This window comes from Borostomias antarcticus (genome assembly GCF_949987555.1).
Source record: "Borostomias antarcticus genome assembly, chromosome: 2".
Lineage (NCBI taxonomy): Eukaryota > Metazoa > Chordata > Actinopteri > Stomiiformes > Stomiidae > Borostomias > Borostomias antarcticus.
The window spans coordinates 36,862,290-36,876,945 of record NC_140235.1 but is presented as its reverse complement, the minus strand read 5'-3'; the positions used below and the strand labels follow the sequence as shown (position 1 = coordinate 36,876,945).

General features: G+C 44.3%; 2 protein-coding genes across 2 annotated transcripts; one reads left to right on the top strand and one right to left on the bottom strand.

Annotated features, from left to right (window-relative positions):
* Positions 1-243: 243 nt before the first annotated feature.
* Positions 244-4,088, bottom strand: tmed2 (transmembrane p24 trafficking protein 2). The gene is made up of 4 exons (XM_084456924.1): positions 3,765-4,088; positions 2,827-3,019; positions 2,189-2,296; positions 244-1,857 (listed from the first exon to the last, which is right to left on the bottom strand). Exons 1-4 carry the CDS (start codon positions 3,942-3,944, stop codon positions 1,733-1,735), a joined length of 606 nt encoding a protein of 201 aa, XP_084313050.1. The 5' UTR covers positions 3,945-4,088; the 3' UTR covers positions 244-1,732.
* A 3,206-nt stretch (positions 4,089-7,294) lies between these two features.
* Positions 7,295-14,095, top strand: ptpn11a (protein tyrosine phosphatase non-receptor type 11a). The gene is made up of 15 exons (XM_084460594.1): positions 7,295-7,494; positions 8,141-8,263; positions 8,358-8,552; positions 8,835-9,027; positions 10,192-10,311; positions 10,871-10,984; positions 11,112-11,208; positions 11,323-11,420; positions 11,912-12,070; positions 12,247-12,378; positions 12,659-12,813; positions 13,329-13,396; positions 13,518-13,669; positions 13,766-13,884; positions 13,986-14,095. Exons 1-15 carry the CDS (start codon positions 7,481-7,483, stop codon positions 14,053-14,055), a joined length of 1,809 nt encoding a protein of 602 aa, XP_084316720.1. The 5' UTR covers positions 7,295-7,480; the 3' UTR covers positions 14,056-14,095.
* Positions 14,096-14,656: the final 561 nt, after the last annotated feature.

The window sequence follows — 14,656 nt, the reverse complement described above, 5'->3', positions numbered from 1 at the left end:
AGACGTTATACTGTCACATGTACAACAATAAACAAATAACAAAATACTTTGCCCGAACAGCCGCTTGAGTTCGTTGTTTTTTCGGATACTCCAGCGAGTCATCAGAACAGCGACCACTGGTGGGGACTCGGTTTTCTTTGACTGACTAAACTTTCTCTGATAACAGGTCACATAAAACGAACAACGGAGAAAAAACACAACAACTTAAAGAATATTGTATTTATTGTTTATGAAACCAGGCTCATTTTCCAAAGACAAGTGTTTTATTTTCAAATTGTACAGATTTTGCATTGATGACATACTGGAGTCACTTGACCTAATTTCTCCTCAGTAGCCACTCTTGTAGGTGACTGTGCATTGAGCAGTTCTGCCTGAGCTCACAAAAAATGTAAAGTACAAAACTGGGGCATATTCATGAAGATACAACATATGGTGAAGCAGATGGAAATGTAATGTTTAGAGACAATAGACTGGAAAACACAGCCCTACATATCATCTTCAACATTACAACATCAATGTTGTATCCCACTGGAGATGCACCAAAAAAACAAAAGTACAAAACTGCTTACCATCACATAAATTAGAATCCCACACCCACCCCAAATTACAACTTGTCTAAAAAAAAAGTAGAAGCAACTAACGCAAACCAGCACTCAGAACAGATTTTCAGCCCCTCCCCCTCCCCAAAACCCAATTATAACCTAACAGTGCTCTTCAACGCTGATCCTGGGAAAACCTCAGCGTTTGTTCCAAGCCAACACTCAACATCCGTTTCAACCACTAAAAGGCTTTATCTATAGCTGATTGGTTGAATCGGGTGTATTAGTGATGAATTTGAACTACAGCCTCTGGTTGTTTTCCGGGGCCAGGATGGCTGAACACTGACCTACTGAAATCCATTTGAAGCAAAGTGAGAGTTGAAAGGTTTCCCTCTGTTGCCCGTACACACAAACATTCAGAGAATCATTATGTGCCATGGATGGATAGCTATGAACTGACAAAAAGAGCACAATACATTTCTGCCTGTGTCTTGGGACTTAAAATAATAAAAAGTTCTTCAGTCATTCTAGGCCTCATTCAGTTGGGTGCAACGCAGCAAACTAAAATGACGTATAAGAGCTAACAATTATTCTACATCATTTTCCCCCTGCCCAGTAAATCTGTATCTGAACACTAGAATGCTGCACCCTTCAGAATGAGCCTCAGGAGTATGTCAGCTTGAGCTGATGCCTTCAATAAATCCTATGTTCATTACTTTGTTATACAATTTGCAACAGGCTCAAGAAATTGGTTCTTCTCTGATAGTCATGCCTTATCCATCAGTGTCTTTTTTTTCTTTTTAAAATGTTTTTACTTCATATTAAAATGTAATTAACATTACTTCATATGCGACAGACAGCCAACCAAATTAGCCAATAGTGGGCAGGGAGTTGCAGTTGACAAAGCTGTGAACAAATGAACAGCCAACAAATTAACAGTATAATGACAAAACTGATCATCAAAATGGACATGAATCCCAAGGATCTTTGATAGGCCCTCAATAAAAAAAAGCATTACAAGCACATGGATATAGATGAAAACAAAGAGGGGTAAAAAAACAAAAACATTTTGGATCCAACAGGACTCAAATACTTTTACTGAAAAATGCCAGTCTCATATCCAAGGTGTAACTACATGTCTTGGTGTTGGAAACCGTGGTACAGGAACACACTGAGGGAAACTTGGTTACATGTTACACCACTCGCCGCACTTCAAAGAACCTCTTCAGGTAGTAAATCTGTCCGAGGGTCATGGCCACCAGGACCAGAGCTTCGAAGAACGACCACAACACCACTCTGCTGTTTGTGTTGTCGTTGACTAGAGGAGGAATATGCATATATTAATACAATACAATATAGAGAAAGACAGGCTTCAACACAGGCCCTCAGGCCTTCATGTCTTCATCATGAATTCTACTTAAGGGGTCGTCAACTCCACTCTGCTAGAATGTTCAATGTCATGTGTGTGTGCCTACTTTTTCTGTCTCCTCTCTAAGCAGACAGGTAGGTGTGTGTGTGTGTGTGTGCGCGCGCGCACGCTTACTTTCTCTGTGTATCCTCCCTAAGTAGACAGGTAGGTGTGTGTGTGTACTTACTTTCTCTGTGTATCCTCCCTAAGCAGACGGGTAGGTGTGTGTGTGTGTACTTACTTGCTCTGTGTATCCTCTCTCGGACCTCCATGTACTCCTGCTCGTGCTTGACTGCTGTCATGGCAACTGCCAGCTCATTGATCATCTCCTCCAGCTTGTTCTGGTGAGCTGCAACATAAAAACCAACCAATCAGGACCAGAGCAGAAAACAATCACATTTCGATGAATACTTACATGCAGTCAACGCTCAGCTCGCAAGCAAAGCCAATAACACAACTCTGATGCCTATTCAATATGATAGCACACTTGTGTGACTGGATCTTATTGTATTTAAACTATGTTTGATACAGTCACAACTGTGAAGTTCACACAGTATTGTTCACACTTTTCCCCACACCATTCCCAGGCAAAGTGTACTGCAAGGAGTCATTTGTGCATACAGCATGTATGTTACACTACTAGGACAACTCATTCAACATTAGAGGATTAGAGAAAAGGTAATGTGCATTTCAAGCCTTCAGGCAAGAGCAGCCCTGTGCCCTACCATCCCAGCTGTCTCCACCTAAGAGGGAAACAGTTAACACCAAAAAGAGGACACATAACGTGAAAAGGGGAGTCAAAATAAATGTAATATAAAAAGGACAAGAAATGTTCGTCATAAGAGACATAGGAATTTGACTACACTAAAATATACACACCTTCCGTCTCCATGTCCTGCCCTTTGGGCGCCTCTCCGATGTCTATGGTGAACATGACGATCTTAGGAGTCATGGTGGACATCTTGTTGCTGAAGCAGAATTTGTAGGTTCCGTCCATGTGTGCTGCCACGGAGTACTTCCCACTGGACTCTCTGTCCCCTTTGTAAATCTGCTTGCCATCTGGCCCCGTTATCTGTAAAGTAGACATTAACATCATGTCTTAACTATTGCAGCAGTAAATATGATAGCTATTGATTGTCTGCCACATGTGGGTAGCCACTGATTACTCTTGTACCAGGGGAAAACTGAAATAGAACGCCAACCTAATAGAAATTACAATGTTACAGCGTTAAATACAAGTTGTGTTCTGAATGGGACTGAATTGTTAAGCTATGCACATTGGCCGAATTACATCTTGATTTTTCAGCAATCAGCACTGGCATAGCATCCTGCATTTGTACTGCTGATTGTTTGTAAAGCACTTTGTAACATTTGTTTAAAAAGGTGCTATATAAATAAAGTTTAGTATTATTATCCTTCTTGAGACTTCATTCAGTCGTCTGGTTTCAAGTAAAAATAATTCTTAATCTGTCACTTGAGGAGCAGAAGCTTGACAGCTGTCAAATGAGCCCCAGTTTGAACGACAGCTGGTTTGATACAGCTATCGACACCCGTCTCACTCAATCCGAGCTATGTGAACCCTTCAGTCAAATACAGACGTGGATTTGCTAATAAGGCACTCAGCAACTAGCTAGCTAGCTACTTCGCCAAAGTATGCTTTATTATGGAGCTAGCTTGCTAGCTAGCAAGTCACTAGCACTAGTTATCTAAATAGCTTGCTAGATAACAGGTTAGCTAGCTAACGTTAGCACTTGTTAGCTCGGAGTTAAAAGGGTGCTTGTTTAATATCCAAATCACATGCATCCATCCAATTTCACCTCAACGTCGATGTCCAAGAAACCTCCCTCGGCAACTTCAAACATCAGGCCCATCTTGGTCCCAGAGTTGACCCGTTCATAGAAGCACTCCTCGGCATGGGCGTCTATGCTAACGAAGTAGCCGGACGCTGTTGCGGACAAGACGGCAAGAAGGACAACGAGTTCCGAAAGAGTGAACATATTTTAACTTTAGCTATCGTTACGTTGTTGTTGCTAATTTCTTCAAATCTCCCATACGACTACAGAAGTAGTACACCAGGATACTCTAGCTAAATCCGCTCAATTTAGAAAGGTGACGACTGTACACTTCCTGGCTAGCTTGAGCCGCGGCTTCCTCAGCGAGACTGCCACGTAAGGATTTAAACGAGAGGCATCGAGGATCAAATTTAGTGAGAGCAATTTGCGATTGACAAATTGAGCAGCTTATTTCCGAGTGATCAGAATCTTCACACCTTTTATCTTTATCAGAATCATACAGATGTAGTAAAACCCTATTTTGATATCCAGGATAAATCAAATCCGGTCGGTGGTAATAAGATAGGGCTGCGTCACTTTCATCAAAACCAGATCCAGATAATCCTGTTTTCATATCGCCATCTACTGGGCAGGTAAAAAACCTACATAATGACTACAAGAAACAAAATAAACCTATTTCTTGTCTTCTCAGCATGATTTACTTGGAATAAGTGGACCTCCAGGAGCCATGTCACCGCAACCGTCAGGCCAGGCATTCCGCTGGGTGTCCGATATATCGGACAGTCCTGGATGACGTGGTCTGCGGTTTGTTCCTCGGCGCCACACTTGCACGCCGCACATGGGATGCCAAGTACCATCTGTGCATCAATGATGCCAGTGTCCGACGCCGGTCCCAAGACGATTAAGCCTCACCCACGCTGGTCTGGGTAATCCACCCCGGTAGGGGAGGGACTAGTGGCCGGGATGAAATCATGGAGTCTGGAGATGTTTGCCTCCCACTCCGCACACCAGGTGTAGTCCGCCCATCCTGCCTTGCCGATGTTAAGATCTCTGCATTGCTGTAGGAGATCCCGTGCGACACGCACAAAAGGTTGTCTCGATTTGAGGGTTGGTTCGTCTTTGCCTCGCTGAGCTTCAATCTCTATTTCCGGAGGTATGCCACTAGTGTCTGCATGTCCTGGCTCATGGTCTCCTCCATGGCCTGCCAGTCTCCAGCGGAGTACACCAGCGCAAGGTCGTCTGCGTAGGCATACTTCCTGGAGACTGTGATCAGCAGGTCGTAGGTGTAGATGTTATAAAGGAGGGGGGCCAGGACAGATCCCTGGGAGACGCCGTTCTTAAGGTGTTGCAACCTGCTTCGCTGTCCGCTACCTGTGGTGAGGGCAAGGCTGCGGTTTCGGACAAGCCTGTCTGGCAGCAGGCGGAGCAGCTTGCAGGTGAGGCCGTGGTGCCATACGGTGTCGTAGGCAGCAGTCAGGTCTATAAAAACGTCTCTGGCCTTCTTTTTAGCTGAAAAGTTGTCCTCGATGTCTTGCGTCATCAAAGGGACTTGATCTACGGTCGATCTCCCACGTCGGAACCCGGCCTGCTCCTGTGGGAGCAGTGGGTCGATGATTGGTTCGACGTGGGTGTATGAGATGCTCGAGGATCTTGAAGGGGATACATAACAGAGAGATGGGGCAGCAACTCTTCGGGTCCCCTTCAGGCTTGTTCGGCTTAGGGATCGCGACAACTAGGGCTCTTCTCCAGATTTTGGGGATCTTGAGTTGGTGCAAGCAGGAAGAGAGGAACGCTCTTAACCAGGACTTCAAGGCAGGCGCGGTATGGAGTATAAGCTCCGGGCAGATAGAGTCAGGCCCTGGAGCTTTCCATAGCTTTACATGCTGGAGGGCAGCAGCAAACTCCTCCTGTATGAATTTACCGGAGATGTTACCACTGCTAGGAGTTGTGGCCTTCCAGAGGTCAGACACTTTTGCCATGAGATGTGACGAGTCGCAGTCTTTGCCCTTGTATGTCCCACTTTTCACAAATTGTGATGCAATTTTGTTTGCAGAGATGGGGCAGTGACGGGGGGAGTGTCTAGACCTACCAGTGGGTTGTTAAGGATGCTCCATGCCTTGCGACTGGAGTCTGAGAAGTCGATGGAGTTAATGGCCTCATCCCAGCACTCGTCTCCTTCGGCTGAGTCTAGACAGCAGGGCTGAGGCAAGTCTGTCTGACTCAGCTCCCTGGGGGGGGGTCTCTACTGGGGTGCAATTGTAAAGTAGTACTCTAGTACTCTTGTCTGCGTTGAGACTAGTACTCTAGTACTCTTGTCTGCATTGTGTTTCGTTTGAACCATGTTAAGCGATTGTCCAGGACGGGACGCGAACCTGCAACCTTGCGCTTGCAAGTTGGATGTGCTAACAACTATACTATTGGCAGGGTCATAACACATCCTTTTATACTAGGGGAGAGAGTTGCATCAACTACTCGCTACCTCTACCTCGGAGGACTGCACTCTCTCCACGAGGGTTTTCGAGGACTCCCGATTCACTCGGTTACACATTAAGGCACAGAAAGGCACAATATAGAGACAGCATATACACAATATACCATATACAGGGTGTGCAAAAGGTACTAAAGTACAAAAGGTGCACAAATATATAGGCTATATATCTAGAAATGTGCACATTTTTTATTTGAATTTTATATTAGTTTCACAGTCAGTCTGGTTTGATGATAAAACTGAAAATGTAATAATAAAAAAAATGATTTTTTATTTTGTTTTATTTTGATACAAAAGATTAGGCTATTCACCTTTGCAGTCCACCATGAAATCACCTGGGATCAAGTTAATCCTTATTTCTGGTATTAAAACTATCCCAATAGGCTACCTTTGAAATACTCAATTTGTACATTTAATCCTGATCAAATAAAGAATCTGATTACGTGGATCTAATATAGGCTACCTCAGGATAATCTGTATCTCCGTTTTTGAACTACCCAAATTCAAGATAAGAACCTTGAGATTCGATTGTATGTTAAAGTATGGTATAAATAAAATCCATTAAGATTTAACCTTATCCGATTGCTCAAATCTGACCAGATAACTTTTGAACTACAAGCCTGAGCATAATGAATTTCGTCTCAGACAGGTGTGTTATTCTGTACCCCCATTGCTTTTAATGTGCAAGAAGTCCGAATGATTTTTCTGTTATTTTCTATTCGTTTGTTGTATGTTTGTTGTGTCTGTGATGTGTTTGTAGTTTGTAGGCTACACAAGACAGACATAAAAAGTGTACAGTAAATACAACATTAAACATGGATGGGTGTATCACTTTATGATCATTGTGTAGTGCAGTGTGGAGTGACTATTTTGTCTATGAACCCCTTTTTCGATGCTGAACTGAGCAAATAAAATAAAATCTAATCAGAACCACTCTGCTTTGAAGCCATGGATGTAGTTTGAAACCCTGGCGAGGCGCATGCGCAGCAGTGCATTTATGTTTTGTCGCATGTTTGCTGACGTCCAACAATCGACTTGCACTGAAGTCTCCGGGGCTGGGGCCTAGGGACTTTTTGTTGCTGTTGAAAATCCCAACAAATGCCCGTATTTTTGTACCCGTTTTGAGCGGGTCCCCCATTTTATGAGGCATTTGTGCCTTGTGTTAACTGTGGAAGAATAGTACAGTTATAGTTTGAAAGACCAACGGCTGGTTTTGGGAAGTCAGTGCGAGGAAGCTACGAGGGCTGAAAAAATGACATCTCGGAGGTAAGGAGGGCTGACCATGGAAAACATGATGTCTGGTGCTTAGCAGCTCGATTGTAAACCAACACACTATCATGGATATTTCATAGTTTTATCCAGTCTATCTGGCGCATCAGATACTTTTATTACCCATTTTAAGTATTCGTTTGACAGCCATGTTTTCAAACTACGTTAGCTATTTCTTCGACCTACTAGCTTACTAGCCATCTAGCTAGCCAAGTCAGTTAGCAGTTAGCATCCGTGAAAATGAGACCAAATGCAGACAAGTCTAGCAAGCAAGAGGAATAATATAGCTGACGTTAAGCTTTGTTCTTTGTTATTCTGGTATCGATGTTTTTGCAGAAGGTGTATCCTGTTAGGGCTACACAAGGTGACGTTTTCAATGCTAGCTATCCAGAGCTGTAGTTAGCCAGACAACGTTAGCTGCAATGATTTTGTTTGAATGAGCAACGATGTTGCTTTCGTTAACGCTAGCTAACTACACCCAGACAGGACCGAGTCAAGGTGAAATTAAAATCTTGATTATTATTATTTGCCCTCCCCAGTCAAAATATAAAGGTATGGCTTGTACACAACTCATTTGTCACTATCAGAATGTTTTTGGCCTTTTCATTATTGTACTGTTGCTGACTTCTGCTTTTGACATAAGGTGGTTCCACCCAAACATCACGGGTGTGGAGGCTGAGAATCTGCTCTTGACCCGTGGTGTAGATGGGAGCTTCCTGGCCAGACCTAGCAAGAGTAACCCTGGAGACTTTACATTGTCTGTCCGGTGAGTAGTACTGCTGTAGACTACCAGCTTACAGTACCTCTTACTGTAATTGCATCAGTGGTTATATTGTAATGTTCATTTATTTCCCCTCCAGGCGGAATGGGGCAGTCACCCACATTAAAATCCAGAACACAGGGGACTACTATGACCTGTATGGAGGGGAGAAGTTTGCCACGTTGGCAGAGCTGGTGCAGTACTACATGGAGCACCATGGGCAACTGAAGGAGAAGAACGGAGATGTCATCGAACTGAAGTACCCTCTCAACTGTGCAGACCCCACCTCAGAGAGGTGAGTGCTGATGATGGCCTCCCGGCTTCTAGAATACTGAATCTTTAGTCCGCGGATTTGCCTTTAAAGCTCTCTTAATTCTCCAATGCGTCTAAAACCATATTACTCCACTGAAGTGATTGTAGCCGTGCTGACATTACAAACGCAAATCTTCAAAGGTCTGTGGACTATGGGGCTTACGTGGGCGTCTTGTCCAAATTAAGCTTTTAGGCTGCAACGGAGCTGTTTGTACCCTTGGAAGAGAAGCTGTATTGTGTAAACGCGTATCCCTCTCTTCCGTAGGTGGTTCCATGGCCATTTGTCTGGGCGGGAGGCGGAGAAGTTGCTGACAGAGAAAGGGAAGAACGGCAGTTTCCTGGTGAGAGAGAGTCAGAGCCACCCAGGAGACTTTGTTCTCTCCGTCCGCACTGGGGACGACAAGACAGACAGCAGCGACAACAAACCCAAAGTCACACACGTCATGATCCGCTGCCAGGTGCCCTCCTCTCTCCTTCCACTTCCCTCCAACTCCGCCGCCTACTTCAACACGGCTCACCTCAGGGTTCTTGAACAGTTTTTAATTGGCAACGGTGTTGACTGAATTTACATTACAGTCATTTAGCTGGCGCTTTTATCCAAAGCGACTTACAATAATTGCATTTAACGTAGGAAAAGTCAGCGTACTACTACTTGCCAGAACTCACAAATGCATCTCCTTTCTGAAACAAGTGACTAAGAGCATAATCTAGAGCTGAAAGCAAAGTGAAGAGTAGCAAACTAAAAATACAATAGGTGCTTAAAACATAATGAAGTACATTTTTTTAACTTTTTTTCAATTTTGGATCACATGCTTGGTCATAGTGTGTACCTATTTAACAATATATGCCTAATAATTTCAGTTTTGTTGTAATCATTCAGTCAAATTCCTCTAAACCAGTGGTTCTTAACCTTGTTGGAGGTACTGAACCCCACCAGTTTCATATGCGCATTCACCGAACCCTTCTTAATTGGAAAAATAAAATATGATTTTTTCAAATTCAAAACATAGGTATATATTTTACTGGTGCACAAAATGAACCGTGCATCAACATCACTGTGTTCAAAGAACAAAACCATCAAAACATGATTTTCACACAAAAACATAATAATGAATATTTACTGCAAATCAGTGTGACTTCTGCTGTTGCCTTTCAGAGACCAGTTCACAAATGCGCAGCTTCACCATGGCAAGTGCCACTCTCATGTCATTTTCGCAAACAAAGTCTGTTCCTTTCACAATCACACGACGTACCATCACGACAGTCACAAGTCGACTACTGAGCGCACCAAATTCCCTGCAGCACAGATAGGTCAAGCGATGTAGCGTGATCACCTGCAGCCAATGATGGCCAAGCGGGGCGTGTCATCACGAATCATATGAGTCGGGTGTGTGTCTTGACCTCCGCCGAACCCCTGAGACTGACTCACCGAACCCCTGGGGTTCGATCGAACCCAGGTTAAGAACCACTGCTCTAAACGTTACGTCCCACCGGAAATACGTCAAACTGCGGAAGTTAGATGAGCAGTTAAGGAATTCCTTTTCCAAAAAGTGAGGGTTGGATGGGTCCACCTCTCTCCTGGGTTGCTGTTAGCTGATTTTGTTGTTATTCTCTTTTCTTAGCATGATCTGAAGTACGACGTGGGGGGAGGGGAGAAGTTTGACTCTCTCACTGACCTGGTGGAGCACTATAAGAAGAACCCCATGGTGGAGACCCTGGGCACAGTGCTGCAGCTCAAACAGGTACATCTGCAGTCTGGTGTCCACAGTAAGGAAGTTCAGATCCTTTAACCAACAAAACACATCACTGTCACAGACCAGTGCAGACAGTTGGCCACTCTATAAAACCAGGTTTTGACAACTCACTGTATTCGTACAGTCGGACAGTCTGTCTTCTCCCTAATTGTCATAGTTCAGAAGATGTCACCTTAAACAAATCGATTCTGAATAAAATGATTCAGAATCGATTCATGAATCCCAAAATCGATCTTTTATTTAATGAATAAATTAAGGAATGAATAGTTCATTAATTAATTCAATGATTCATTCATTCATTTTTGGAAATCAGTATCGATACCCAGCCGTAGTATTGAAGTGTTGCATAACTTGGCAGTCAAGTAATTAAGGTCACAGCAAAAAAAAAAAAACAGGTTTTAGTAACACTAACTGAATCAATATCGAATCAAATCGAATTGAATCGTGATAATCAATTCTGAACCTTGTGAATCGGAATCGAATCGATTCTTGAAATTCGAATCGATACCCAGCCCTAGTCACCTCTCCCTCTCTCTCTCTCTCGCAGCCCCTCAACACTACTCGAATCAACGCCGCAGAGATCGAGAGTCGAGTGAGGGAGCTGAGCAAACTGGCGGAGGCTACAGACAAGGTCAAACAGGGCTTCTGGGAGGAGTTTGAGGTAAGGAACATTTTGCTTGTGTCTCGCTGCTCATGTTCTGTCACGTCTACCGGTTAAATAGTCAGAATGTGCTCTGACGTCCGTGTTCGGTGTGTCGTAACACAACTCTCTTGCGTGCTGTGCCCAGACACTGCAGCAGCAGGAATGCAAGCTGCTGTACAGCCGTAAGGAGGGCCAGAGAGCAGAGAACAAGAACAAGAACCGATATAAGAACATCTTGCCCTGTGAGACCCACCTCTTTATTTGTTTTCTGCTACATCCTCACTTCTGTTATCACCATCCTTTATCAGGCTTTGAGCACAGATGAATGATATTCTGTCTCTGTCTGTCTCCTCTAGTCGACCACACGCGCGTCGTGCTGAACGATGGAGACACAAACGAGCCGGGGTCCGACTATATCAACGCCAATATCATCATGGTAGTAACTGACATCATGGTAAACTCACTTCATCCTCAGGACACGCACACACACACACACACATACACACACAGTATCTTAGTCTTCCATAGTCACTTGCTATATTTTTTATAATCTATTTATAAACAAACATTTCTTACCTCAAATTATTATTATTAATATTATTATTAATAATAATAATAATCTAATGTCCCACTCCCACACAACAAAAATGTTACCCAGACAGGTGCTTGTGTTTGAGTGCAAGAATATGAACAACAATAAAACCTCATACTATACCTCATAACAGAATTGTACTTGTCGAACGCTACTCAATACTTTTTTTTAAACTTTCCTGTCCACTGTTTACAGTGTTTCTTGTTGTGTATTATTTCTGTTTTTCATTCATATTCAATGAGCATGCAGGTATGTAACTTTGGAGCCGTTTCTGTGTGTGTGTGTGTGTGTGTGTGTCTGTGTCTGTGTGTGTGTGCGCGCGCATGTGTATGTGCGTACGTGCGTGCGCGCAGCCGGAACTGGAGTCGAAGTGCAACAGCGCCAAGCAGAAGAAGAGCTACATCGCAACGCAGGGCTGTCTACAGAACACCATCAGTGACTTCTGGAGGATGGTGTTCCAGGAGAACTCCAGGGTCATCGTCATGACCACCAAAGAGGTGGAACGGGGGAAGGTGAGCGACGGCGGCCATGTTTCTCTGAAAAAAACTCTGAGCTTTCAGTCGAACTTATTTTAGCTTTTCAGGAATTTTTGAGAGACACGGGGGTAGCAGAGAGTTACACATTACTCCCGTGGAATGCATATTTCGTGCTCTGTTCTTGAGCGCAGGCGTCGTTGTGTTCCCTACAGAGTAAGTGTGTGAAGTACTGGCCGGACATGTCGGCGCTGAAGGAATACGGGGCCATGCGCGTCCGCAACGTCAAAGAGACCGCCGCTCACGACTACATCCTACGAGAACTCAAACTGTCCAAGGTCGGACAGGTGAGATATCCGTGTCGGTCCTTGAGTCTAAAAGTAACCAACCAGCACAGAGAGCGTGAGGCGTGCGTTCTACTTCTGTCTACTTCTTACTTCTGCCTATATTAGTTTGCTATTCCTGCAATTTGCCTTCAGCGCTAGATCACGCTCTTAGTCACTTGTTTAGAGAAGAGATGCACTTGTGAGTCCTGGTGAGTAGTAGTACACCGACATCCTACGATGCAATTATTGTCGCTTTGGATCAAACTGTACTGACTGTAATGCAATGTAATCCATGTTCCAGGGGAATACGGAGCGTACGGTGTGGCAATACCATTTCCGGGCCTGGCCGGACCACGGCGTACCCACCGACCCGGGTGGAGTACTGGACTTCCTAGAGGAGGTCAACCTGAAACAGGAGAGCATACCGGAGGCTGGGCCTATAGTGGTGCACTGCAGGTACACACACACACACACACACACACACACACACACACACACACACACACACACACTAGGGCTGGGTTTAAAATATCGATTCTGAATCAAATGATTCAGAATCCATTCATGAATCCCAAAATCGATATTTTATTTAATTAATGAATGAATTAATGAAGGAATGAATAGTTCATTAATTCATTCAATGATTCATTCATTCATTCATTTTTGGAAATCAGTATTGATACCCAGCCCTAGTATCGATGTGTTGCATAACTTGGCAGTCATGTAATTAAGGTTACAGCAAAAAAAAAAAAAAAGTTTTTAGTAACACTAACCGAATCAATATTGAATCGAATTGAATCGTGATAATCGATTCTGAACCTTGTGAATCGGAATCGAATCGATTCTTGAAATTCGACTTGATACCCAGCCCTAACACACACACGCGCACACACACACACACACACTTCAATGTCTGTAGATGAAAAAACAAAGCTATTTCTCACTTCAGTATTCTCCCCTGTCTCCTCCAGTGCTGGGATCGGACGAACAGGAACGTTTATAGTGATCGACATCCTCATTGACGTCATTAGAGAAAAAGGTAAGTGCACATGAGCTACTCGGCTAACATTGCTAACTCTGAAGCTGCCGACAGAAGTAGAATTTAGGTAGTAAAACTTAGATATAAATGGTTAATAAATGCTTGTGTGTGTGTTCTGCAGGTGTGGACTGTGACATTGACGTGCCTAAGACCATCCAGATGGTCCGTTCCCAGCGGTCTGGGATGGTTCAGACCGAAGCTCAGTACAGATTCATTTACATGGCTGTGCAGCACTACATAGAAACACTGCAGCGACGTATAGAGGAGGAGCAGGTGGGTTAGCGTGCGTGCGCTCCGCGCGCCATCGCGCCACGCCCCCCTACGAGAGAAGTCTCCCTAACCCCTCTTGTGTGTCTCCGTCTCTTACAGAAGAGCAAGATTAAGGGTCGCGAGTACACCAACATTAAGTACTCTCTGTCTGACTTGACCGGGGGGGACCAGAGCCCCCTCCCCCCCTGCACCCCCATCCCCACGCCCACCTGCACAGAGTGAGTGTCATCAGCTGCTAGCGCAGCGCATGTACAGCATGTTGGAGCAAAAGGGGTTGTGGAGAAGTCTTACGAGCCCTAATATGTGGTTTTGTGTGTAGGATGAGGGAGGACAGCTCCAGAGTGTATGAAAACGTGGGACTGATGCAACAGCAGAAGAGCTACAGATGAGATTCAACTTTGATGCCTGTGCTGTCCCGGTCCCAGGCAAGAACACACACAAAAAAACAGACATGGTTATTGTCATTACAAAACCCTCACAGCTCTGTACTTGAGTCTTTGGTTTCTACCATAAATCGAACACTCTTAACACACTCTCTCTCTTTCTATTCCTCCTTCACCATACTCTTTTTTTTCTTCCTCTTCTTTCTCTCCTTTCCGCAGGAACCAGAGTTTTTTTTTTGCCAGCTGCACCTTGACTCCTGAGACATGATCATGACGATGACATGGAACAATAGCGACGATAAAAACAAGACGGGAGGTATCAGAGACCAGTGGTGGGGCTTTAACCCTCCTCCTCCTCCTCCTCCTCCTCCTCCATCTCTCCATATTTCTTAGTGAACAGATGCCCTCTAGATCTAAACCACTGTGACCATCAGGAGAGCCTTAGAGAAGCCTAACAAGCTTAAACCCCCACTAAACCTCAGCTTGGGTTTAGACTTCTGTGAGCCCCACCTGACGAGGGCTGCAGCCAGCGAACGCTCGCCTCCGAGGGGAAAGCCCTGCTTACTTCCTGTCATCTTCGCGCATCTCCTTTTTTCTTTTGCCATGC

Excerpts from the sequence above, each read along its gene's own strand:
- tmed2 (XM_084456924.1), bottom strand. The coding sequence starts at position 3,944 with ATGTTCACTCTTTCGGAACTCGTTGTCCTTCTTGCCGTCTTGTCCGCA. Across the intron at positions 2,297-2,826 it reads GCAGGACATGGAGACGGAAG|CTCACCAGAACAAGCTGGAG; the intron begins GTGTGTATATTT and ends TTTATGTTGCAG. Across the intron at positions 1,858-2,188 it reads AGAGAGGATACACAGAGCAA|TCAACGACAACACAAACAGC; the intron begins GTAAGTACACAC and ends TTCCTCCTCTAG.
- ptpn11a (XM_084460594.1), top strand. Across the intron at positions 8,264-8,357 it reads GACTTTACATTGTCTGTCCG|GCGGAATGGGGCAGTCACCC; the intron begins GTGAGTAGTACT and ends TTTCCCCTCCAG. Across the intron at positions 11,209-11,322 it reads ATATAAGAACATCTTGCCCT|TCGACCACACGCGCGTCGTG; the intron begins GTGAGACCCACC and ends TGTCTCCTCTAG.